Source organism: Colius striatus, chromosome 1, assembly GCF_028858725.1.
Source record: "Colius striatus isolate bColStr4 chromosome 1, bColStr4.1.hap1, whole genome shotgun sequence".
Taxonomy (NCBI): Eukaryota; Metazoa; Chordata; class Aves; order Coliiformes; family Coliidae; genus Colius; species Colius striatus.
In genome coordinates this window covers 121,606,995-121,633,907 of record NC_084759.1, presented here as the reverse complement: position 1 = coordinate 121,633,907, position 26,913 = coordinate 121,606,995, and the positions used below count along the sequence as shown (strand labels likewise).

General features: G+C 38.5%; 1 protein-coding gene across 3 annotated transcripts in view; it reads right to left on the bottom strand.

Annotated features, from left to right (window-relative positions):
* Window positions 1-1,582: 1,582 nt before the first annotated feature.
* Window positions 1,583-26,913, bottom strand: part of SLC22A15 (solute carrier family 22 member 15) — a 40,512-nt gene continuing 15,181 nt past the window's right edge. Inside the window, exons 2-12 of one of the 3 annotated variants that reach the window (XM_062005245.1) lie at window positions 26,409-26,493; window positions 23,885-24,017; window positions 22,896-23,060; window positions 21,749-21,878; window positions 19,837-20,052; window positions 18,419-18,559; window positions 17,558-17,643; window positions 15,362-15,482; window positions 14,391-14,463; window positions 10,851-11,039; window positions 1,583-7,872 (exon numbers count right to left, since the gene is read on the bottom strand). In XM_062005245.1, the coding sequence (XP_061861229.1) occupies window positions 7,786-7,872; window positions 10,851-11,039; window positions 14,391-14,463; window positions 15,362-15,482; window positions 17,558-17,643; window positions 18,419-18,559; window positions 19,837-20,052; window positions 21,749-21,878; window positions 22,896-23,060; window positions 23,885-24,017; window positions 26,409-26,414 (1,347 nt within the window). In that variant the 5' untranslated portion in view covers window positions 26,415-26,493 and the 3' untranslated portion in view covers window positions 1,583-7,785. The remainder of the gene's footprint in view (window positions 7,873-10,850; window positions 11,040-14,390; window positions 14,464-15,361; window positions 15,483-17,557; window positions 17,644-18,418; window positions 18,560-19,836; window positions 20,053-21,748; window positions 21,879-22,895; window positions 23,061-23,884; window positions 24,018-26,408; window positions 26,494-26,913) is intronic. The other 2 variants (XM_062005227.1, XM_062005236.1) reach the window with 2 other exon arrangements.

Here is a 26,913-nt window from a genome sequence, read left to right as displayed (position 1 = left end):
TAAACTGGCATGAGGAAACAATACAAAGTCTACGGGATATACAGACTGCTTTACAAAGATTTGTTTTCATGATGACGAAGGGTTGAGCATTAAGGAAGTAGTTTACCCTCTTGGCTGCTCCTCTGGTCAAGTGGAGATCTAAGTTCTGTCTTCTGAAATCAGCAGGGATGCAAATGTAACCAGACACAGAACTTTGCTACAAATGTCTGATTATACCCTTAGGAGTTTCATTTACTTGACCTAAGACAACAGTAATGCAGAAAAGGAATACAATACCAACTACTACTTAAAAACCTGTCAGCCTAAACTATAAGGACTTGATTTGTGTAAAAACCATGTACAGTCAAGTACTGAGTATAATCCTCAGGGCTTTGATAAGTGAGGAGACTGCAGCATATCTTGCGTGGGAAGAGACCAAGGGCTGCCCTGTGCTGGTTCCAGCCAGCTCAGCAACAGGCAGCACAGAAATCACAGAATAAGGGAGCTGTGAAGGTCATCTGGTCCAAACCCCTGCTCAAGTAGATCCACCTAACACTATGACCGGATAGCTTTTGAGTATCTCCATGCGTGGATACTTGGCCATCTCTCACAGCAACCTGTGCCAGTGCACCATCATCCTCACAGCAAAAAAGTGCTTCCCTGTGTTCAGATCAGGATCCTGCTGCCCACTGACTCTTGGGCACAGTGGGCACTGACCTGCTGCACTCCACCACTGTCAAAGACATTTCTGGCACTTCTGCAGCAGTATGTTTAAGAAAGGGCAGTAAATGCCAAGAAACAGTGATTACAGTGTTACAGCAGTAGGAGGAAAAAAGGATAAGACCATGCCAGCACAAGAAGAGCAGAAAGGAGAGACAGATGAGCAGGAGAAATGCCAAAGAAAAATCATAGGCTAGGCAGAGGCTGGGAGTAGACTCAGAAGGATCTACAACCCTAAGGAGACTGCAGCTGGTGAAGAAACCCACACAAGAGCGGTTGAGTAAGAAACACGGAGCAGTGAAAGAACAGCAAGCAAAAGAGACTGATCCCAATCTTCTGTGCTGCCTGTTGTCCTGCTGAAGGGACTGAGCATAACGTGCATCCAAGGAACTCGAGACCATTGTGGGGTGGGGGATGGCATAAGGGGAGATAAGGAAGACTGTTGTCCAGAAGAAAGCAGCAGTGTTTTCCCAAAGTGTTGTACTTATTTCTTTCAATAACAAATCCAGTAAATGAAAAGCTCTTTAATTGGCAATGAATTAAATTGATTTTAAACTCCTCAAACCTTTTTATTGCCCTGGGAAAGTCATGTCTTCATCTGAGGTTAGTATTAAGGGCTTTCTGGCCCTTCTAGAAGCAAACAGTACACAAAGGAGAACCCATGTTCTAAGTGTATAATATTCTGCTCCTTCAAAAGTTTAAGTCTTTTAACTCAATTTAATTTGAAAAGCCTTTAAAAAACCCTTTAAACAAAAGGAAGACTTGTGGTCTTTGAGTCATGGATTCCCACATAAATAATAATAAAAAAAAGAAATATTTTGTAGTTTCCTAAAAATCAATTAAATGAAAAATTGACATAAAAAAGCTCAACATAAAGAGGTAGCTTTAAAAAACCCAAAGTATTACTAGACTCAGGAAGGAAAGGTAGTGCAATAAAAGTGTCCATATGAAAAACATCCTTCCAATTTCTACATGACTCTCCCCAAAATTTTAACAAGAGCAAAATAAAATTTGAGTTAGACTTGAAGAAGTGCCAAGGACCAAATACTTGGAAACCAGTCTTTTAGACCTGTACTTGAAATCCCAGAAAACACAATAAATTCTTTTACAACAAATCACCCAGTTGTCTGCTCTATAACCATCATTGTCTGTAGGGTTGGGTTTTTTTTTCTTTTCTACAAACTAACATCAGAAATGCCTGTATCCCTATCGAGTTTCCATAATTTAAAATCATTTTGCTTGACTACAGAACTGCCAGATACCTTTCATAGGTGACCTTTAAATAAACACAACTTTCAATATTGCCATACTTTTTACCTGCCTCCTGGTAAAGCAGTTATAAGCACCTCAGATGTGCTGGTGGGAAGCAGTAAAATGCATGCTAAATACCTGTTTCCTCTACAAATCTTTTGTAAATGAGGGCAGGCAAGTACTTATTTTAACATACTCCATTCTATAAGCTTGCTGTACATATGAGAGGACCCTGACAGCCTGAGATCCTGCTTCAGTCTGCATACACACTGGAGAAGAACGATTATTTCTTTTAAGCCATTCTTTTGGGGGCAGCCAGGTCTCGCTGTGCAAACTTTTAGCCACCTACTTACTGGCAAACAAGCAGCCACAACACAGCAGACTTTCACAGAATTTTAGTTGCAACAGGCATTTAAACCCTTAAGACATCACTATTTAGCCTCAGACAGACTCTGCACTTTACAGAAATCTGCTAGATCCTACAAAGGTCCAGGCAAACTGTTATTAGCAACTTAAGAATGATGAACGAACTAAAAATTGCTGGTTTTAACCAAGTTTAATCAGTCTTGGAGTAAGGTTTTGCAACTCGGAAGCAAACATGCTCTGGAGATTTGTCTATAATGGCTACATGGTATAAATTCTACATGTTCTACAAAATCTTAAATCCTTCATTTGATTTCTTTGGTTTCTCAGAAACAAAAGATACTTAAGGTAACTCAGCAAAGAAAGATAAGCAAACAAAGGTAACTCTCCTTCTGTTCCCTTAAGTTCCAGAGATGCTTGTAAATACCAGTTTAAGCAGGTTGCATGGAAGAGCTCCAAATGAATGCAGCTAGAACTAGTTTTGGACCATTGCTTTCCAGCAAAAACTGTCTTTGGCACTTACATGATCCAATTCTGTGATGTTACTTTACACACAGTCCCATATCAACTTGACTGAGGAAATTAAAGTAAGACTTTTATAAAACAGGCACTTCAAATTAGAACAGAAAAATCTGCTCCTCATTAGGCAATACAGAAGCTTTTTTTTTTTTGTTTCCAGAAGGCCAGAAACAGCAAGAAGTACCAAAAATAAGATGAAGGACTTCAGTAAATTCAGACTGTTGGGGTGAAAGTTTTACTATTAGACTTAAATGTAGCACCTGGAAAATCTGAAGGCTACAATACACTGGACAAAGCATTAAAAAAAATACATGGCATGGAAAAGTTCTAAATTTGTTGATACTTCAATTCTACATTTAGGTATGTCACAGAGGTTTTCCTATGTATCTTTCTTCCACTTAATATATCTTGTAGTAAGACACAAGCAACGAGACTCAAAATACAATTACATTCTGTTTGGTAAACAGATAAATATTGACATTAAGTGTGTCAGGCCAGACTAACTTCCACCATCAAGTGACAGCACCACTCTTGGGCTTTTTTGAGATATTTACTTCAAGGCTCCCAAGCTGCATGTTAAATTCAGCTGTGTCAAGGAGCACGACCAAAGAAACCCTAACAGGGTGGATAGAGGTATAAATAGCACACCATCCTTCAGCTAAAAATAATAATAATAATCAAATCTGCATTCTGTTATTATACAGAAGACTCAGGAACAAGAGTTTCATCTTACATGTTTCAATCAACATATCCTAGGAAAAGCAATTTTTTTCTTCAGTGGCTCCTTTTCCTCAGTACAACAAATCCATTATCTTATTAACAACTTTTATATACTTAGGGGATATAGGCTGGAAAATGTATGGCTCAACTGCACTCGTCATGGTCCTGCGAAGGATATTCTGCTAACTTCAGTACATCTATACAATCTGGAAACCCTGGCACAGACTGAGCTCAGTGACCAAAGGAGCATATGGCTACGATCCTTTAAGCCCTGACTGTAACAACTAGCTACAACCTGCTCCACCTTAATTAGATGTCTCTGGAAAGGTGTGGACATGTCCTTCATTCAGCACTCTGACCTGAAGACTGAGCCACCTTGTGGCCCTCCTTCAACACAGAGCTTCTGAGTTTCTGGTGTGTCTCTGTTCTGGAGTCTCTGAACAGCACTTTCTCAATCCCTAAATGAACACCAGCTTCATTTTCAGAAGTAGTAGTACCAAAGTAATAATACTGAAATAATTTTACATGAAAAAAGAAATGATGGAACTAGTGTCTCCAGTAGGATGTCCTGAAACCAATGCTATCTCTTTCAAGTCAACACAAGCAGCAAGAATATTTCCACCCAACAGTTACTATCTTGTGTTTTCACCTACCCTTGTCCTAAAGCATTTCTGTTGAATCCTCTATTCTTTTGATTCCCTCTAGCTAATTCTCACATTACCTGTCACTCTCCTTCACTCCTAGGCTGTAATTCAAGTATCACCTGTGAGGTCCCCGATAACAGAATCCCAAATATACCTCAGCTGAGACAGTACTAATATCTGACTAAGCATCAACATGGGAAAGCCTCTCTCATCTCTAGCATATCTCACTAAATCAGCTGGCTGGAAAAAAAAAATGACAGCTACAAAAACAAAGGAATTCAGGAAAGGAATTCTCATCTTGGGAGTAGCTATCCTAGTGCCTGTAAAACTAAAAAAACCAGTTAACAGTGCAACTGCTTAGCATACAAAGCTACTCTAACTAAAAATGTGGGATGAGGTTGTCATCCTTCACTCAACTACAGCAAGAATTTTGGGTCTCAGACTCTCACCATTACAATGAAATAAACTGTGATATATCTAGTGTTGTATCAGCCTGTGCTCTCCAGTAGCTCCTCAGGGCAACCTTACTGCCCAGACACTGAGGTTTATTATTTGGGCCTACACAGGCTGCTCACACATAACTACAGTTCTTCCTGACCTCCTGACTCAGGTTTTGAACTAACATAACCGTTAACAGCAGGAACTGTTAAAACTGAAGAACTTCTGCTTAGCAGTAAGTGCTCCATCTAAACAGAGAAAATGCTGACCACAGGCTACAGAACCCCAAATATCCCATACAGCACAAGTATCTCAATATCAGAAAGCATTACACTCTATGGGTTAAGAAAAAAAAGTGATTCTACAAGTTTCTGTACTGGAAGGACAGTTCTTACCAAACCAGCCTCTGTGAAAAGGAACTTCATGCACCTACCAGATTTAGACTATGGAACACAAAGGGAGAGAGCAAGTAATTGCAAGAAGCCTGACACCACATTGCTGAGCTCCTCCTGGAAGGACTGTCTCCCATAAACCTTCTCAATTAAGCTATACAGAGAAAGTAATAGAGAGTTCCTGTGGTCAACATAAAAGATGCTGCCCTTTAAAAGGTGCAAACATAGGTCAGATTTAAGGTTAAAAGTTGCTGTTCTTTTTTTTTTTAATGAAAAAAATGCTGGTTTTTTTTAACAGTTTTACATATGTAAAATTGTTACATACTTATGTACATACTTATGATATAAAAGTGCATGAGTGGAGAAGTACTTTTAATTAAAAAATTGAGGACTGTCACAAAATCCAGCTCAGGTCCTGCAAAGAGTGATCTCCACCTGAAGCATTACAGTACTCTACTATTCTAATGAAACTCATGTTGAGGTGTCCCGTGGCATGACTAGAGTTGCCAGTAGCAGATAGATAATGACAGTAAAACCATGGAGGAAGGAAAGCTACCAATTCCTACCTGTCTCTTGGGTGACTTACTCCACTTACCATCCAAAGAAACAGAGGCAACAAACATCTAAAAAAACCTGTTGGCTCTTGGCAGCATGTTAACACTGCCAGGCTTGCCACTGTTTGCTTATAAGAAAGCAGGTTTTACTTATTTAGAAACCATCAGCAATAAAAAGTCATTTTCCCATCTGTCTGTAATTCAAAATGTGAATCCAAAACAAAAGAAAACAAATTCTGTGGACAGATTCAATCCTTCCAAGTATTTCCCAGCACCTTATTTGGAGCAATTTTCTTGCACACAAAAAGGCCAAACAAGATAGAAAGTGTATTCACCTGGGCTAAAAAAGTGTGCTCCCACACCTATGACAACTATTCAACAGTCTGGAAAAACTAGGTGAAGACCACAGGCAGGAATTCCTCTAACACAGAATACACAATCACAACAATACTGACACAGTGTCCACAGGGCTCAAGTTCCCAGCTTTGCTCGCAGTCAATGCCTGGACCAAGGTCAGACCAAGCAGGAGCACTACATGGGTCAATCTGCAGTCTCTGGTCTGCCCTCAGTGTTACAGTTCCCAGGGCACAAAGTTCAAGCAGCTAGCTGCAAATGTGTCAGAAGCTGTTTACTTTCAACTTCCTTGCAGAGCAAAGGAGTTTCTCAATTGAAGCAGAAAATATTTAGTAGTCAGCTTTGATTTCTTTTTAAATCCATTTTTTTCTAGTCCAACATCCACAAAAAATGGCTAGAAAGCTTGACAATATATTTCCTGCTATTCTGTGGCACTTTGCTAAGAACTCCAAGTATAAACACTAACAAATATTTGCTGGAAATCAATCTTAAATAAGTAGAATGACACAGGTTAGAAGATGACAACAATTAAGAAAACTGAATCCTTGTAAGGCCTCATCCTTGTAGTCAGGACAGTTCATATGTTCATGTTTCCTTCTTTGTTTCAAGATTCCGTATCACTCTAATGAAGCACTCACAGAAAGCTCAGTGTAAACAGGAGGGTAAAGCTGTCTCCCTCAACAAGGTCAAGTAACCAAGTGCTTCAGCAAGCACCTGGTTAAGAAATAACATCAAGTAACCAAATGCTGTCTCAAAGAGGCTTGCACTTTTGGTGTTTTTTTTGGTAAACTTTATCAACACACAGGAATTTTAAATAAATACTAGCAGCTTCCCAGCAATAGTCCCCAAAACGTAACAGCAACCCTTTGTTCCTCTTACCACTTCAGAGTTAAGTTTCTTCCACAAATAAAGACACAGATATGTCCACAAAAGAGTGATATATTCTAACACGCACCTCACACAGAGTATGTGATAAATACCTCACTTATGTCCCACCCACAAAATTATATCCTTCACAAAATTATTTCACTGCACAGAGAAGTTGCTGAGCTTCAATATTTATGGTATGGTGAAGACAAGGTAGAAGGTAGGCCAAGCTATAAACAGCAGTGTTGAGATGTGAGGAATATGTGGCAAATTATGTATAAGACAGAACAAGAAATGTTTGGTGTATGAAAAAAAGAAGAAAATTAAATAATATCCTTTATGTCTGCAGGCTTTATGGTTGCTCTTTTCTGTAGTTGTCTCACAGCCTTCCATTATAATTCAGCTAGTGCACAGCTCATGACCAACCAGCTGCACGTTGTAACTCTACACTGGTGTCTGACTTATGTTCATAGTTGCCTCTCCCCTATTCAATATGCAGAAACCATTTTAATATACAATTTCAAGAATTTGTTCCCATTGCAGTAGCACACAGTACACTCTGATCACTTTCACTCTACAGAAAGAAAAAAAGACTTTTCCAAGTTTATCAATTTATGTTGATTCAAAATCAACCACCTTGAAAACAAAATACAAACGTGCATTGATGATCCGTTCAAACCTGTCTACACCAAGGTAACTTCCTAGGCCTGATGACCCCATCTTTGCTGTCTCACCTGGTTTCAAATGCAGTCCATGCACTGTCATTCTAAACCACAAGAATTTCAACAGCTGTCTTATTATAGTGAGGATCGGTGGTGTAATTAGTCTGAACAGTACTCAACCCCCTCTCCTAGTCAGGGAAAAAACACTGGCACTTGCCCAATAACATTCCCTGCCAGGTGAGGTCTCTGGTACTTGTCTTACAGCTGCACTAACTGCACAAGTAAGAAAAGTCATAAAATAGTCCAGTGTTTCTTCTTTTCATTACTTGATCATATGAGTCTCTTCATTAGCATCATAAAACTCCTCATCTTCACTTTCGCTCCCTGCGGAACTGTCTTTGTCTCCAGACTAGAAACAAAAACAAAGTCATTGGTTAGCACAGAAGCCCCTAAATCAACCCCAAAATATATAAGCATGAAGCATTCTACCTCTGCTGGAATGCTGGTAGGAAAAAAAAAAGAGAGGTCAAATCACTGTATTAAAACTTTGTAAAAGACATCAAGTGAATTAAGATTTTTTTTGGTGTCCTTGGCTCTTTAGAAGAGACAGGCTTCTAGTTGATGGACTTTCTCTGCTCCATCAGTACATGAGAGAATACATGCAAAAGAGACTGCCTAGAATGGTTCTGAAGTGATAGTCAACTTATCTTTTTTAAGTCTAAGGTCCTTACTTTGTGGTGAGTTACAAGATACAGAAGCTCAGAACACACAAATTACTTGATTGGGTAACAGCTTCTCCCTTCTTGAATTACTGCTTCATGTGGAGCATGAGCGCTCTCCTAAACAAGCTGAATTAAAAAGAAACCCCTGCAATACTAACTATAGGTGTCATTGAAAGGAGAAAACACAGTACCACTTTACATTCAAAAAGCCAGCTTCCTATTACAGGCATACCTACTCCATCCACACTCCTTTCAAACAATGTAATTTGTAACATATACCCAAATTGAAGTCAGCTGTTACAGATAAATGATTATTATTTGGCCAGTGTAACATTTTTTCCAGAAAAAATACACAATTATTTCACTTAACAAAGAAATCTCTTGCTAGTATCAACTCCATCTAGTTGAGTATTCAGGATTTTTTCCAGCATGCTTGCATCCACCCCAAGACTTCTGCCTGCCTAGTCATATGATAAGAAGGGTGAGAGAGAGGGTGAAAAGTAGAGAAATGGAAATCATGCTCCTGACTGACAGTACCACGCAAGCAAAATCTGTATCTTTAGATCTGTCTTCAGAGGAGTTTTGCTACAGCAATGTGTGTTAACTGCAACGGAATTTCAAGCAGTTTTGAGCACTAAGACCTGTCAGAAGATATAAAGGGAATCATGTTATGCTTTTCTTCTGGATTTCTAAAATTATTTGAGGAAAGTCAGGCTATCACTGGATGCTGTCCAACTTGAATATCACATTCATATGTGTTAACAGGGACAAGACCTCCACTCTGGGCAACCAGAACACATGTTATCTTGAAAGTGCTACAAAAGGACAATGGACTCCACAGGGGGAATTCAGGGTATGCCAAATAAACTCTACATCTTTCCTACAGAAGCTTTCTAAGACCTCTCCATGGCCTTGTCAAATAGGGTTAATGTTTAACAGCTTTCCGTTTTATCAGTGCTTTCTTTGTGAGCTTTAAAACAAACCCCACGTGTCCCAGACATTCCAGATATAACTTCACTGAAATTACAGGATTACTTCAGGCCTCAACCAATGACTTTTAAAATTTGTATTCAATAATTTTAATCCATCTGGGGAAAAGTGTTCCTGAAGAATGTTTGGAGTTTCTACCTTTTTTTCTTTTGTGGATCCTGTTCAGGTTGAGATTTTTAAGAAACCTGAGGAAGTGCAAGCAGGGAGGACTTAAACTTGAGAAGACTGCTTGACCAAGTTGTGTAAATACTGACCTTACTTGGTTAAAAAAGGAAATCAAAGATGTGACTTTCTCCCCTCTAAATTGAAACACCTGCACTGTTTGCTAGAATTGGGGTTTTTTGTTAGTAAGCCATCTGCACAGCTGAGATGTAATAATGATGTAATTACCAAAATAACAGCTTGTGACAGATTTGTGTGGCCATCAAGATTGTGATGCCATAACAGATTATCCAGTATGGTTAAAAGTGTTTAAAAATGTGCCTGTAAAGCAGCTAAAGTATAAAATTGATTATTACAGAGCTGCCTCTCTCAAGCTTTCTTCCAGGGTGCTTTTGTCATTAAACTGTGCTGTCCTGTCAAGAACTATCACGGCTAAAATGGCTGAACAAGGGAACACACTGAAGCCTTTGAAAGCAAGCAACTGTTCTGATTCTAGAATTAAATGTTACTCTGCCACATGATTTCTGTGAAAATAAGTTTATGACTACCTACAAATCTCACACAGCTTGACCAAAAATTAATGAAACAAAAGTAAAAGGTGTTAAAAGCATCCTGCCTCATCTTAGCTCAATGGGACAACCAACATTTTGTTATGAGTTGCCCTTTAAGTCTTCTGACAACTTAATTTTTTTATTAGTCCATTGATACTTAAAATTTGAGGACCAGGATTTAAACATTAAAATCTTACACAAATTCAAACACCCACTTCTAGCTCCCCAGCTATGTCTCTCTAATCCCACCCTATTCATAGAGGAGCAGCCATGTAAAAAAAACCACTTCCACACAAATGGAAGATGTACACACTTCAAGAAGTGCCCAGGACTTTGGCAAAATGAAGTGATAAGAAAAAACAACATTCAAGGAAATTTCAATGAAAAATATCCTGCTGCCGTATTTATTTATGTTTATGCCTGTGGGTGTTGTAGTTCCAGAGTTTTCAATGAACCTTATTTCCCAGAATCAACAGTGGGACAGAATTCAGAGGTTAGTGTGGCTTTAAACCCTTTTGAAGTCTCTCTAGGAGAGACCAAACAATTGACATTGTAGAACAGACAGTGCAGGTCAGGGCAGAGGTAGTCTACTGTCTTTGAGAACAGCCCTTCACAAACAAGCTTCTGTTTTCTTTAACATCTAAGGTTCCTCAAACTTCACTGGACAGCTTTGCAAGGAGCAGACTGCAGAAGTTTGTCTTACAGATTACAGAGGCACAGGCACCACCGAGTCAGTTACCCCAAAGGAAAAGACTGTAAGCTTTTGGCCTTGAAGGGACAAAGTAACCCAGCTATGTTTCAGCCTGCATTTCCAGACATTTCAGACTATCTTCTGTATTTCCTTGGAGCCTATCCTCCACAGGCCAAGAATCACTTATCCTAATCTGTTTGCAGTGGCACATTCAAGCCAACAATCAAAATAAACACAAAGGATTTACTAGAAAAAAAGAACATTAACGTACCTGTGAGCCATCTAGGGCTTGCAATGACATGGCTTCATCACCCAGCCTCCAGTATGAGCATACCTGCAGGTCTGAAATAGTTTCTAGCAAAGGGCTGTTTAAGGTCTCTGGCAACAATAAACTTAAGAACCCAGACAAAAGACCAGTTGCTCCAAAGACAATATAAGGCAGAGACCACTGTACAGATTTCTAGGAGAAAAGAACAGAGAGAGCTAGGATGAGATCCATTCCTTCTGGCTTATATTGCATATTAAAGCACTTAAGTCTTTACAACCATTCCATCTGGCAAGTGTTTGTGTTCACGTTTAGCATAAAAGTTCCTGATTCTAATGGGGTTTTTAACCAATATTGTCAGTTTCATCTTATCAACACTATGAGATCCACACAGATTTTGGGAAGGCCTTTAAAAGAAATGCCTACTGAATTTATACTCAATTCTTGCACATAACAGATTTCTTTGTTAAAATGCAACATTCCTCTGTAGTAGGGAAGACATACCAGAGAATCACAGACACGCCAGTTGGAAGAGATCTTTGGTTATCTAGGCCAAACACCAACTAAGCATGACTACAGCCAACACTAGACTAAGCTGATCATAGCTTTGTGTAATCACACAAAGTTTGAAAAGATTTTCACAGAGTTTGAAAAAACTGCAAGGATGGAGATTCCCCTTGAACAGACTGTTTCAGGGCTGTATTAAGTCTCTCAAAAAGAATATTTGTCAAATTTCCTCTCTAACCCCCAAGCCAAAACTTGTGGCCATTGACTCCTGCTGAACTGTTCCACAGTGCTGGTAAGATCAAAGGTTCAATATTCCCTCAAGCTTTCATCTGAAGCCATGTGCTCTAGGCCCCTAACCATCTTGATTACCCTCCACTGGGCCCTCCCCAGATTTTTAACATCCCTCTAGCATTGTGAAGTAACTTAATCTGTGAGCCACACACTGAACTGGGCTTGATGTCGCTCAGTGTGAAGTTTGCCTGTTTGTCATGAGAGCAAACTGCTAGCTCCCATTTAACTTGTCATCCATTGTCATACCCAGGTGTTTTCAAGGAAGACTGCTATTTAGCCAGTTGGTTCCCAGCCTGTACTGACCACTTGATTAGTCCACATCAGAAACAGAATATTATTCTTCTTGCTAGTCTTCATGGTTGACTGAGAAGGTCCCACTGGACTCGAGCTCTACCATTTGGTGTGTCAATCATTCCTCCTTATTCCTCTTAAAATATGAGGAGGATGCATTCTGTCTTATCTTCCACTTGTCATGAGCCATCAAATACTGAGCCTGGCACTATCTCTTTGAGCCTGTCAGTCCATGCAATATTCAAATCTAATATTCTTTTCATCCAGGACATACTTCCTCAGTTTCCAAACAAGAGTACTGTGAGACAATGTCAAAAGCCTTGCAAAAGCCTTTCCTGCTCTCCTTTCCTTCCTCATCCATACTATCTTCTGTGATGAAATGGCTGACTATTAAATCAAACTGGCTGAGAATTAATTGTCCTTTGTAAATCCATATTCACTGATCCTGATAACCTCCTTGGCATTCACATGCTCAGAAACAGACTCTGAGAGGTCATCTCCCATGATCTTTCCAGAGATACAGTTTGTGCTGCTAAGCCTGTACTTTCCTGGATCCACCTTCCGATCTTGAAAACAAACATAGCATTAGTTTTCTGCCCCCTGTCCCCCTCCAGTTATCAGTGACCTTCCTTAACAGCAATGGTTTATCACAGATGATGGACACTTGCCTCACTATCAAAGCAACCTCTTTCATTACCTCTTATGAAATCGTATCCTATGGAATAGAAAGCTTTCAGCATTAAGATTTATTATTGAACCTATTGCTCTTCTACTGTTTCCTGGCCCTCTGCTTCAACCATGTTGATATGCACACAGTCTTGGCATGAGGCTTTGCCTATGAAGACTAAAGCAAAAGCGTTACATATTTAAACTTAATTCACAGAATCACAGAACGGTCAGGGTTGGAAGGGATGTCTAAAGATCATCCAGTCCAACCTGCCTGCTCAAGCAGGTCTGCCTAGATCAGGTCGCACAAGAACATGTCCAGGAAGGTTTGAAAACCTCCAGGGAAAGAGACTACACATTCTCCCTGGGCAGCCTGTGCCAGGGCACCATCACCCTCACAGGAAAGAAGTTTTTCCTTGTGTTTAAGTGAAACTTTTTGTGTTCCATCTTATGCCCATTACCCCTGGATTTGTCACTGGATATTATAGAAAAAAATGCTGCCCCATTCTCTTGGCATACACCTTTTAAATATTTGTTAAGTATTAATGAAGTCCCCTCTCAGTCTCCTCTCCTCCAGGATGAACAGTCCCAGATCCTGCAGCCTTTTCTTGTAAGAAAGATGCTCCAGTCCCCTCATCATCTTGGTGTCCGTGTGCTGGACTCTCTCCAGAAGTTCGCTGTCCCTCTTGAGATGGGGAGCCCAGAACTGGACACAGGACTCCAGATGAGGCCTCACCAGGGCAGAGTAGAGGGGGAGGAGAATCTCTCTTGATCTGCTGGCCACACTCTTCTTGATGCATCCCAGGATGCCATTGGTCTTCTTGGCTATAAGAGTACATTGCTGGCTCATGGTTAGTTTGTTATCAACCAACACTCCTGGCTCCCTCTCTGCAGAGCTGCTCTGCAGCAGGTCACCCCCAGCCTGTACTGGTGCATGGAGTTGTTCCTCCCCAGATGCAGGACTCTGCCCTTGCCCTTGTTGAACTTTGTGAGGTTTCTCTCTGCCCAACTCTAAGCCAGTTGAGATCCTGCTGAAGGGCACCACAGTCTTCTGGGGAATCAGTAAGTCCTCCCAGTTTGTTGCCATCAGCGAACTTGCTGAGGGTATTCAATCTCATCCACCAATAAAATATTAATCTCATTCAATAATAAGATAAATATTTTCTTCATTTCTATTAGTTGATGGAATCCTTATTTGTGCTCCTTCACAGTTTCTTCAGAAATTTTTCAGAATTTTGCTTTGGTTTGACAGGCTGCTGTGAAGTTTGTACCCAAAAGTCTTGCCAGTGAATCGGCTCTCCACATCATCTTCATTCATTGAAAGATATCCCACTTTGCTGATAATTATAATCTATGGCTATTCAATGAGTGTACTGACAGTAAAACTATTTATTCTCAGGAAAAAAAAAGGAGTTATCAAGCTCACATGCTTTATCTTGATGTAGCAGATCTTTTAATAATGTGAGCTTTTTGCTGTTGCTCACTTAGGTTTTAAAATTGGGTATTGCTATCTTGGTATTTTGAAATTACTACACTGATAAAGCCCCACTAGCAAAGTCTCAAAATTCTTATAGGGTTAAAACATCTTCTGAACTACATAATGTTACGTTTTTGTCTGATCACAGATTACACGGCAGTGCCTTTGGCCTACCACAATACTGTTAAGACATTCAGTTTACATATCTTAATCTATATATATAATTCATCAAAAATATTGCCACCTCTGTAAGCCTCTGATACATCAGAGCTATACACTAAAAATATATATAACAGTTAGAAGTTCAGACAAACCAATGAAGGGACAAAAGGAGCAATGATTCCACCAACACGAGAAAACATGGAGCAGGCACCCATTCCAACATTCCTAAGAAGAAAAAAACCCTAATTAATCATTGATATTTGCATAGAAGAAATTATGACTTTTGAAAAGTGCCAGTGAGTATGAGAAAAAATTCAGTCATGACCCTAAGCACATTAATTGGCAAAGCAAAGTCAACTCTAAGTGAAAACATCACAAGACAGGAATTAAAACATTCAGAATTCTAACATACATACAGAGAGGGGTAAAAAAAAAAAGCACAATTTTGCTTAATGCATCTTATCTCTGCCTGAAGGTGGCTAAATTCCTTTATCCAAATCCCATTTATCAGTAGATTTTCCCACCCATGAAAAACACCACAATGTAGTTTCACTGGTAGCTGATTATCAACGCAGTTAAAACATCTACTAAAAATTGCACCCACATGATAAGATGTCTTTGTCTGCTCTGTCAGCACAAAGATGGGGGCACTTCTGCCTCTAGAGAGCAAAACCTTACTGTTACTTGCTTATGGCCTACAAAATACCATTACTTCTACAAAGATTATTGACCAGTCATCTTCCATGTTGGTGGTTAAGCAAGCTGAATGTTTAATGTAGTGGTCTGGTTTATAAAGCACTGGAAAAGTTACACATATCAGTCATTAAATATCAGCAATACTACTGTTAGTCTCAATAGTGGAGAGAGCTGTGTGCGTACCAAGCGGTCAAAGGACAATTTTACTATTATGTAAATAATATATGGTTAGCCTGAACAGAATTCTGCAAATTTGAGGGAAGAGGAAGGAAGAAGAGAGTAAGGGAAGAAATGTAGCTTAAAAAACTACAGATAATCATTATATATGACTGAAAATCTCAAATTAAAAGGTATACCTAATAGAAGTAAAAGGTGATCAGGTAAGAAAAACAGAAAAAACAAAGACCTTAAAATTAACTTGTGTTACCTGATCACTGTGGGATAAAGTTCTGATGTGTAGATGTAGACAATGTTAAATGCAGCACTGATTGTCAGTTTCCCCAGCAAAGACAGAGAGCGACTATTCACCACTGCAAACACTCCAGTATCTGATAGAGAAAATGTGACCTTTGTAAAGCTTTAAGCACTCAAATACATCTCCATAATCAGTTCAATCACAAAACAGTATGAAATGAAAAGGAATCTACTGAAGAATCTGCTGCTGTGGCCAAGTGTTTTTCTGTTAAAGGACAGTACTTACAAGTGATCTATACCTTCAGAAGAACTCTCAAAACACAAGAGAATCCAAGGAGCCTTCTTTTAGGCATCACTGGCAGAAATCATCCAACATTTTATATATTCTGTGTCTTCAGATTTATTACCTTTGTGTGTGTAATCAAATTTGTACAAAGAGGAAAAGTCTCTCTTTAATACAATTGGAAAAAAAAATCCTTAAAAATGGATTTTAAACTCATGGCAGATTTGCTACTAGCTCAAAACTGTTTCCATTCTACTAAATATAATCCAGTAGAAAATGACTGGGTGAAATGATTGAACAGTGTCAGGCATTACAGAATGGAACTATTGCTCAATATCAGAAAAAAAAGAGAAACTGAGTTTTCCTTTCCTTGTCCTCAATATTGCAATTAAGTGACACCTCCAAAGTATTGAAATCCTGCATAAAGGCTCTACCAGAACATCAAATTTTAGACACAGAAGATACAAATCCTATAAATATAGTAAAAGGTGAAACTAAAATACAACATTTTCTGAGTCGACCATTAATAAAATACCAAACTAGTTCTGTCTGTAAGCTGAAAAACAATGGATATATTTTTCAAAAGTAAGCAAGACTTTTTAGTAATAAGAGCCCTATCCAGCATCAACTCTATAATGTGATAACACGCTTCTAATACTATTAATTTGGAAGAAAAACAAAAAGACTGTAAGATTCTCTAAAGAACCATATCAAATACCCCACTTAGCTCAGTTTTGTCAGAACAGACAGTGCTTGTTTTCTTATACCAGGCACATCAGAATATGCATTAAATGCCTACAAAGGAAGGCTACAAAAGCTATTACTGCTTTGAACAAAATCATGCTCAGTAGAGACAGCTGCTTGCTTGTGGCTGGTTAGCCATTTCACTTCCTAAGGCACTTTGCTCTTGGCTGACTTTGGCAGTTCAGCACACAGCTGATTTCCTGAGGTCTTGCTGTTCTATCCCCTAAAAAAATCTTTCTTTTTGTATGTTACATACTTGGACTGATAGGCAAAAACTGCTTGATGACTGGTATCAGACTAATCAGAGTATCTGGACTCTAGAATCTGCAACACTTCTAGAAACTTGAGTTATACTCCTTCTAAAAAAAAACCCTATTACCTATTAGATTCATTGTCATCTACAGCAACTTTCACACTTCTCTTATCATAAAGATGTAATATTTTTAAATTATGCTTCCAATGATTGAAGCATTTTTTTTCTCCTTGTAGCAGAGGTTATGCATACAGAAATCTTACAAGCTGAGATGAATTAAACAGTTTTACAAGAAAAATTGTTCACTGTGCAATTTTGTTTCTATCACTTAAAAAAGCATTAAAAAATGAAGACATGAACACATTGTGTTTTCATTTTGCACTTCTTAAAGACCTCTTGCTTCAGATTTTCAGAACGCTCTCAGAACTGAAGTTATGTGGCCATATTACTGATACCACAACCACATCAGCCTTGAACATTACAGAGCAGTGAGGAAAAAAAAAAGGAAACTTGCCCCAAGATTCAGTTCTTAGGATCTTTTGACATTGGTCTTTCACTTAGACAAGGTACATACAAGTTAAATGGGTACTAGTTATATCTACATATCATTTAGCTAATAGAGATACCCCCAATAAATATCAGTCTCTGAGATTAAGTTGGAAAGGCTGGAAAGGAGTGACTGATGTGATCAGAAGGGCAGAATCCATGACAAAAGCTGAAATCCAAACCTTTCTAGCAAGCTTTCCTTAAGGTCTTAGGAAAGTTGCTGCTTAGCCTTTCTGCAAGTTAGCTTCTCTGGCTTGGAAAATTGAGACTCACATGTGGTGTGAGCTTATTAAATCTACTGGCAACTATAAAATTCTTCAGCTGTAGAATGCTGTGTTTACCAATTCTTATCACATACTCCAGAAACAGAAAGAAATGTTTACCTTTCTTTTTAGGAAGAAACATGACAATAAGACAAGCCAATCCTCCCAGGAACAGAAATGCACTCAAAGTTCGCTTCCGACCAAACCTGATGTGCAAGGATAACACAGCTTTATTGTGCATTAGAGCTGCAGTTTGCAAAGCAATGAGTTCCCTAAATTCACACCATCTTATTATTTGCAGTGGAAATTTTGAATGCCATCTCCCACAAAAATTTCCTCTCACACTGATTTTAAAACAAGCTTCTACCACACTCTTAAGACAATGAGCACCAAGAAACCTTTATGTAGTGGCTGACATTTTCTAGGATTTGTAGTTGCTTCCCATCGTGTGTGCATGTTTGTAAAACTCCTGACTCGGGAGACACGTGGAGAAGAGATTGGGAGGTAGCTGAATTCTACAAAAAGTGAAAGACATCGTCCAGAGTATCCTGGCTCAGGAAAAGGATAAATATCTGAATGAACAACTCTGCTAATATATTAGTGCACACAGCAACTCTAAAGTGAAACCACAGGGCAGCTTCACTTGAGTTTAATTGCAACAGCTTTGACAAAACAGTGACAGTGAGGGATTACAAGACAGAGGTGGGAAGAATGCCATCTTGTGTTAGCATAGAGTCAGCACAGCTAGGTTTGACTGATTTAGGAGATCAGCCTCACCTGACACAAACTTAGATGGCTCATTAACAAGTGAGCTACTGAGAACAAGTTAAATTGTTATTCGAAATATATGAGTAGTACTTTCAAGTTGAAGAAGGAAACCCCAACACAACAGATATAAGCTAGGAGATGCTATATACAGGAAATCTATCTTTGAGAAAGAAAAAGGTAACAAAACTTTGAATGGGTTAATTTCATACTTACCATTTTTGATTAATCAAGTAAATACAGATTGGGTACGCTGGGATTTCTATCAACCCTGAAAGGGCTAAATTGGCATAAATACTTCCACCTAAGTCACCCACATTAAGAGTAAGACCATAGTAAACCAAGCTGCACACAAACCTGCAAAAGACAGAAAAAGAGCAAAATCAGAGCTGCTGCCTTACCTGTCAAACCAAAGCACTGGTCTGACACAGTACACTACAAAACTATATTTAGAGTTTCAGAAAACAGGTCAAAAATGTTTCTCTGCAAGTCTATGATGCTTTCTCAGTAAAGAAACCATTTTGTCTCTGCAAAGATCCAATTCCCGACGTATTACTCAGTTACACTTAAGACTACACTTAGGAAGAATGTGCATGAACCAGAATAAGGTAAATGTGATGATTATTTGACTTGAGAAGTTATGTCTTTTTGCTTTTATCACATTACACTTTTGTCCATATTTTTTCCAATTACCGTAAACCCTTTCAAACAGTTCAGATTACACTTCTGCCTTGTTTTAATTTCTACACCCTGGTCTGGACTTATTCACTCTCCAAATCTGATTTTTTACTCTTCTTTTGTAACCCTGACTGATGGACATCTTTACAGGGAGGAAAGGAACAGGTCACCAATTCATTCTGCAGGAAATCAGCAATTCTTACTTAAGGAACAGAAAAAACAACTATTCCACAGTAAGCACTTGGAAAACCAACAGGAACACAGTTCTGTGGTGTCTGTTGACTAACTAACACCTTTTTTTTTCCCCCTAATCAATACATCTTCCCAAAGTATATGCATTGTAAAAGCAACTGTATGAATAGCAATGCCTGAGGATTTGGATACCATGTTGTTCATAAGGTTCACTTGTAGCAGCAAAAGTGCTTAGGGCTAGCAGAGATACCTGGCACAAAAGATGTGCTTTTGGAGTTACATTTTTCTATTGACTTAGAGATAGCATCATGAGTTCCAGCTCCTTACTATAGCAATTTCTAGCACTGCCAGCACTTTCTCTTAAGAAAATAAACATACTCATTAGACAAGGTAGGCCATCCACCTGCTAATCGGCTCCTTACACACAAAACAAAGAACAATCCACAGGATTTAAAGTACTGACACAACACTGGGCCAAACAGGAGGACAACACAACTAATCTCAGAAGCCTTAGAGAGTCAGAAAACAAGGAGGTGCTTCTCGACTATTTTGAGACTCAAAAAACATGACAGAAATGCAAAGATGTTAGAAATGTACTGAGAAAATACTACAATACGAGGGCTCTCTTTAGGTATAGTGTCCCTAATAATACAGGCTGAGACTAAGTACAATGTGCAGGATGAGCCAATTCTCAGTAACATATTCTCTCAAAGACTTAAAGAGGCAACAGTAGCACAGCTGGGCCTACAAAGTATTTGAAGTACCACGTAAACATCATGATCAAGGTGCGTCCCAAGAGAATCCTGTATCGGAACAGATCCAAGAAGCTGCCAGTCTCTCTGCAGCTCCTCTCTGCTGGGAGTTTTAATGAAAAAGTGCACTTCTGCTTGCGGTTCCTCTTGGCAATGAGGTAGAGGGCATCTTCTGCTTCATTCAGCCGGCCTTGTGAGTAGAGCCAGCGGGGGGACTCTGGAATGAATCTGAAACACACATATACACACAGTTTTAGGGATGTTCTTTCCTATGGAAATAAGCCTGAAAAAAATGAAAACATTTCAGTGTAACATAGAATTTTTCAAGTAACTCTTCAGGTATAAAATTCACTTGCTGAAACAAGAGACAAAGCACGTTGAAAGGAAATGGAACATAAATCATATCTAATTTAGATACCAAGAAATTACATTCATATATACATATATACACGTACATATGTGCACAACACTAGAAGTTACAGTATCTTTAGGACTCTGCCTTAAGAGAACTTAGAATTCAAGGGGCATCACATTACTACAAGTAATGCAGTGTATTTTTCTAACACCAACTAGTTGTCTTCCACTTCTCATTTTCCAACTTCTTGACACATTCTCTCCCACAGACAGGAAGGCAGAAACTGTGCGAAGGTCAGGCTCTTGCTTCCCATGCCCACTGTTCTCCTGATAGGTCTGTAGGCCTACCAAACAAATCTTCTTCTATTACTTTCAAATTCATAGAACTATCTTAAACTTTAGTCTGTTGCCAGAAGCTTTCTACAATTTTTGCCTCTGACCAGAAGGGATATTTTTCCTTCACATTTAAACAGAAGTATCTCTATGCTTTTATAAAAGAAAAGAGCTTAGAAAGGAGTATGTTTTCTTCCCTATGCTAAAAAAAAATCTGGTAGCATTTTCCACAGAGTAGTTTGCGAACAGTGTGGGAGGGAGGCAATGTGAAATTTGGAATTAAGAAATCCTTTCTTACAGTAAGACAGACCTCTGAGCACAGCTCTGAAATCCAAAGCATAAAACATTTAAAACAATTGTACACATCTGAAAGTTAATTTTCTTTTTTCCAAAGGCCACAAAGACCACCACATTTTGAAATATCAGAAATGTCATCTCTGCCTTTCACCTCATGTACAGCATCGAATACCTTTCCCTGAGTTCTGATGCTTCCTTTGAAAAGGTTGACTCTCAGCAAAGAGCTTCGTTCAAAAAGTTAGTTACTGAAGTTAAACAGATGTTGGAAAGAAAAAAGCCTTAAATTTAAACAGCAGTTAAAGTTATTTTCTCCTTTCTGTCCCTGACATTTTGCTGTCACAAAGTGTACAAGAAAAGAGCACGCTGCATCATATAGCTTTCAGCACTGAAGCCCACAAAACTCCCCTACTACCTTAATAAAAAGTCTTTTTCCTATTCTTTACTAATCACATTTTAAAAATAAAAGGAAGCTTCCCACTTTTTCTTTTGCAAGTCACCTGTTTAAGATATATGTTAGCAATTTTGTTTCTTCTGTGTAAGCACAATTATAAGAGAAACCTGTTATCACATAACCACAAAAACATTTCTCTTTTAACATGTATATATAGTGTCTTGTAGCATATCAGACAACAATTTAGATCATCTACATATATCAGTTAAGGAATAAGATGTGCTTCTGCATCATTCTAGAGGCTGTTCCCATCTACAGTAATAATACATATGCAATACAATGTACACATTTTGAAATACTGCAGCACTGCTACTTAAAGAAAGCACAGAGGATGAGGCAAGAAAGATTGAGAGAAATACATCAGTTACACTATTTCATGCCATCCCAGGAAGGCACCTTGCCTTAGCTGCTTGGATTGTTCATTGGTTTTGTTTGCTTTGTGATTTTTGACATCTTTATTGATGAAACTCAGTTTGAAAAATAACTTACAGAGACAGAAGAAAGACGACTGTTCCTTCCAGGTTAACCACAACTGCCAGCATCCTCCAGGAACGAATGAAGTACCCTAACAAAGCATACTGGGCAATTCCCACAGCAAAGAACAAGCCACCAATAGATCCTAACATACAACAAAAAACAAAACATTATCACTCCTTCAAGGAACATTATTAACTCTCAATACATGGGATCAGACAGGAATTAATACTTAATGAACAAAAATTTACCCATCAATACAGGCAAAATCACAACTATTTGCCCCCCCAAAATTCTGTCCTTCACCCATGCAGGGCAAAAGTATTACACCTCACTGCAAAGATCACTACAAGTCCAAAAAACACTCTTCCACATCCTTCCCACCCAACAAAGCCCCATAAATAATTCAAGTCTTGTAATGCCATATCTGTTTCATCTTTATATGTGTAAAAAAAAATACCACAAATCACTGCAAAATTGGTATTTTTAGGAATATAGTATTAATTTGTAGCTCTTATGACTTGTAAGACACACTGTTTTAAAACAGCCTCAGCATAGCACTTCTGTGGCACTTGTCACCAACTGGGCAAGTCGGGCCCCATAACCGTAATGGTAAAATTTATCCTCATCGTATCTGAAGGACACTTTCAACACTGGGAAACAAGTAAGTTAAGAGTGTCTGTATCTTTTGTTGCAAATTCTAAGGTTGATTACAAAAGGGGACTTTTTTTTTTTTTTTTACATATAAACAACAGTTGTTTCATCTTCCCATTATATAAAACCACTTTTCATTTATTTGAGAACTGCCAGGAATCAAAGAATAGATATTTAGCATACAAACACTAAGTTCTGTTTATCAGAGTCCAAAATTTTGATTGATAGAGCTCAGCTATTACAAATGCTGGATGAGTACTTAGCTGTGTAACATTCACAGGGGATGCTTCAACTGGACTTTTGTCAATTTGAGTGATGCAGAAACTTGAATGACCTGAAGTCATCTGCTGTGCTTATCTAAGGTTCATATTAAACAAAGCAGGGTTCAAAGATTGTGCTCACACAGACGCAGAGTGAAATTAGTAATGGCTATGGTGTTAGCTCAAGAGGTGTGTGAGACTGAAATCTATGAATTCTGACAGTAAGGACACTGGCACTCAAACTTTACCTGCTAATGCCCAGTAGGCAGTACCCACACACTCATTCAGTAGAACAAAGGCCACCAGTGACATCCCACCATTCATCATCCCTACTAAGAAGCGAGAGATGGCAAAGAATTCATATGAGGGGGAGAATCCATTTGCAATGGCAAACACAATGTCAAGAGCAAAGCCTGGAAAACAAGGCAAAAAAATTCATTTCAGAGGAGAACAAAACAAAACAAAAGCATTTAAACAGTGTTTTCACTTGATGTTTAATGACATCTGTCATAAGTAATCAGTCAATTGCAGGTTTGGGCAGAAATTTAAGCATCTAAAGTAAATATCATAAAGGAGGTGGTGACAAAAGGAATGGCTTCTGACACATAATTTGTACTATTAAACCTTCAAATTCAGTCCACAGCAGACAATTTTTTTTTACTCAGAACTACTGCCTGGCTCCATTAAGATGGCTAGATATTTACCTCCATAGGATATTCCCAAGGTGCAACAAATTCCTAGCAAGTTTTACATGCAAGAACATTGCTAACAAATTACCAGAAATTGCAACCTGTGAAGCACTGCATTGAATCATAGAATTGTTTCATTTGGAAGAGACCTTCAAGATCGAGCCCAGCCTTTGTCCCAGCCCTATCAAACACTAGACCATTTCCCTAAGTGCAACATCCACCTGTCTCTTAAACACTTCCAGGGATGGTGACTCCACCAATTGTCTGGGCAGCCCGTTCCAATACCTGACAACCCCTTCAATAAGCCCTTATTTTTTCTCCAGAACACTGCCCAGATGTTCAGATAGCAACTGAATGGTCAAATATTAATTTCTTGTCCCTGTTTATATTCCTAAAGTATACTGGAAGGACAACAGAAAACAACAACAACAAAATCACAGCACGTGATTCCCTGCTGCACACCAAACTCTCAGCAGAAACTGCTTTTGCCACTGATCTTCAGAGATGACACCTCTACTTCATTCCTTTTGTTAGGTGGCAGTACTTACCTGTAAGATAGACTTTCTTCCTCCCAAAGCGATCTGAGAGCTGGCCAAAGGAGATCGCTCCAATAAACACACCACTGAAGTAGAAAGAACTGGCAGCACTAACTTTGTATGATGTGTTGCCAATTAAAAACCACTGGATGGAGGAAAAAAAGAAAAAGGCAAATTAACCAGAACACAAGCAATTCATCACCACTTAATAGCTGGAGGGGAATGACACATACTTTAAGGCAGGTCAAACTTTGCATAAATCTCCTAAGCATCACATTCAGTCAGTCATTCAGATAGTCACCAAAACACAACTGTTGTCTCCATCTAAACACGTGATAACCAATCTTGAGGTTTCCCCAAATCATGTGCAGTCTTTGATTCTGAAATCAAGGACACATCCCTCAGAATATCTGAATTTTTGTAACCTTCTCCCACTCTTCCTTTTATTGCCTTTTCTAACATAAATCCATTAGCTTAAATACTCAGTCCTACCTCTTGACATATGTCATTGCATAGGCACACTATGCAAAAACAAACACGTGGCTTACGTCCAAAGAGAATCTTGTATATGCTCCTCATTATGAATTGTTGTGCCACTAAGAAACACTTTAGTAGCATTACACAGGTTCTCTGGTATTGCAAATACTCATCCTTTTTACAGTGTACTCTGTGTCTTTTCCAGTTCTTTTATTCCAAATACAAATCTGATCTTCATATATGATTCTTACAGACTTAAATGTCTGATGTTGAACCTGACAGGAAATTAAAACTGTAGAATGAAAATATGCCATACTCTCACTGTTTAACAGTTACTTTCTTTTGTATTCTAAAAGCTCCACATCTTTTGTTCTTTTCTGCTCCTCTTCCACCTTGAGATAATGTTTCCTTTTAGTGACACCCAACTTTTCTTCCTGTGCTTGTAAGCCAGTGATTATGTCATTATCCCTGCCAGTAACACTCTAATCTTCTCTTCATAATCTTCCTCTACCAAAATCCCATCAGATATCCTCTCTAGCAAAGCTTGTATTTTAGCAAAGCTCAGTTATAAACTGCCTCACCATGAGAACAGTGACATGCAAGTAAACCTATCCAAGATTAGGGAGCTAACAAAACAAAAACATTCAAAAGCTCAAAAAAAATAACTTGTTGCTCTCAGTATATGCTTCATTTTGAATTGTCAGTTCAACAGTGAGGTATTTACTGGTACAGTAGGTAATCACAGAATGGCTGGGGTTGGAAGGGACCTCTAAAGATCATCTAATCCAATCCCCCTGCTCAAGCAGGTTCACCTTCATTAGATCACACAGGAACACATCCAGGAAGGTTTTTAAAACCTCCCAGAGGAGACTTCACACCTTCCCTTGGCAGTCTGTGCCAGGGCTCCATCACCCTCACAGGAAGGAATTTTTTCCTTGTGTTTAAGTGGAATTTTTTGTGTTCCAGCTTTTGTCCATCACCCCTTGTACTATCACTGGGCACCACAGAAAAAAAGAGCTGTCCCATCCTCTTCACATGCACCTTTTAAAATACTCGTCAGTATTAATGAGGTCCCCGCTCAGTCTCCTCTTCTCCAGGCTGAACAGTCCCAGATCCTGCAGCCTTTCCTCATCAGAAAGGTGCTTCAGACCCCTCACCATCTTTTTGCCCATAAATCATCCAGACGGACAAAATTCAATTCTAAAACTAGCCATGTGACCACAAATCAGCTTTTTGAAGTTTCTCTAGATTTTATAAACAACTTGCAGGAAAATGCATTCATATAACAATACCATATCAGATTAATTTTATCTTGAAATAACACAGTTTGTTTTATAAGAGCTACAATAATCATGCCCTAACTTTTGGTATAAAATTTTTAAAAGCTGCCAGCAGTAAAACTCAATGACATTAGATGCTTTCTGAATCATTCAGGGATTAACGGATAATTGGATTGTGAAGTAAAACTTATACTGCAAATTAATCTCAACAGCTAATAAGCTCTTTAAAGGGCTCAAGGCTTTTCAACATAAAGCACATTCTATATATGCTTGATATTAATAAATCAAGCTTTTTACATCAGAATATTTTCAATGTAAATTTGCAGAGTGATGCTATGAGACAAGCACTAAAAACATCCTCCTCCAATACAGAAAAAGCTTCCTTAAGCATCAGTAATGAAATTACATTGTGATGAGATAACCCCCAAATAAGTGCAATCTCACTAAAATCTTCATAAAAGATGCATAGACGAAGTACTGAGGGATATGGTTTAGTGATGGGCTTGGCAGTGTGAGGTGACTGGTTGGACTCAATGATCTTAAAGGTCTTTCCATCCATAATGATTCCCATGATTCTATTTAGCATAAAATTTCCAAATAAAAACCATTTGTTAGCCAAATGTGTGGTGTAACAGTGAGAAGCAGAAGAAGTAATAAAATTTTATACACAATGGCTCTTACTGAGAAGTATGTTAAAGAACTAGAAAACAGAATCTGCATTAGTTGTTTTGGGAGGTTTTTTTTCGTTTTGTATTTTTCAAGTTAACTTAATTCTTTACCTGCATTTCTCATTTATCTCATTCTTCACAAGAGTTATGTCCTAAAATACCACTAGGCTCCACAAACGTGTCTGAATTGCCAAGTCTAAGAGAATAAAAGATTCTTGGATGAATTAAAAAGCAAAAACGAAAAAGACGAGAGAAAGTCTGAAAACCTTACTGAGCTTTAAACAATGCTTTAAAAAAACCACCATCCATTAGGATTATAATTTAAATAGCGGAATAAGTACTCATATCCTCTTTTTTACCAGAAAAAGAAGCAATGCTTGGTGTACAAAACTGCTTGGTACTATTCTAAAGGCAATAGCTTTATTAATATGCTCATAACCAATAAAGTGCTTTACAGGACTAATTCAGATAGCATAATGCCTCTGGACAATCGCCATAAATTATCAAGTGATGTTACACTTGACCCAACTATTCAGCTCTAAATTCAGGTCTTGTAACAGATGCATCAGGGCTCTTGCACAGAAGAAATTGACATTAACAGATACTGAAAGCTCCA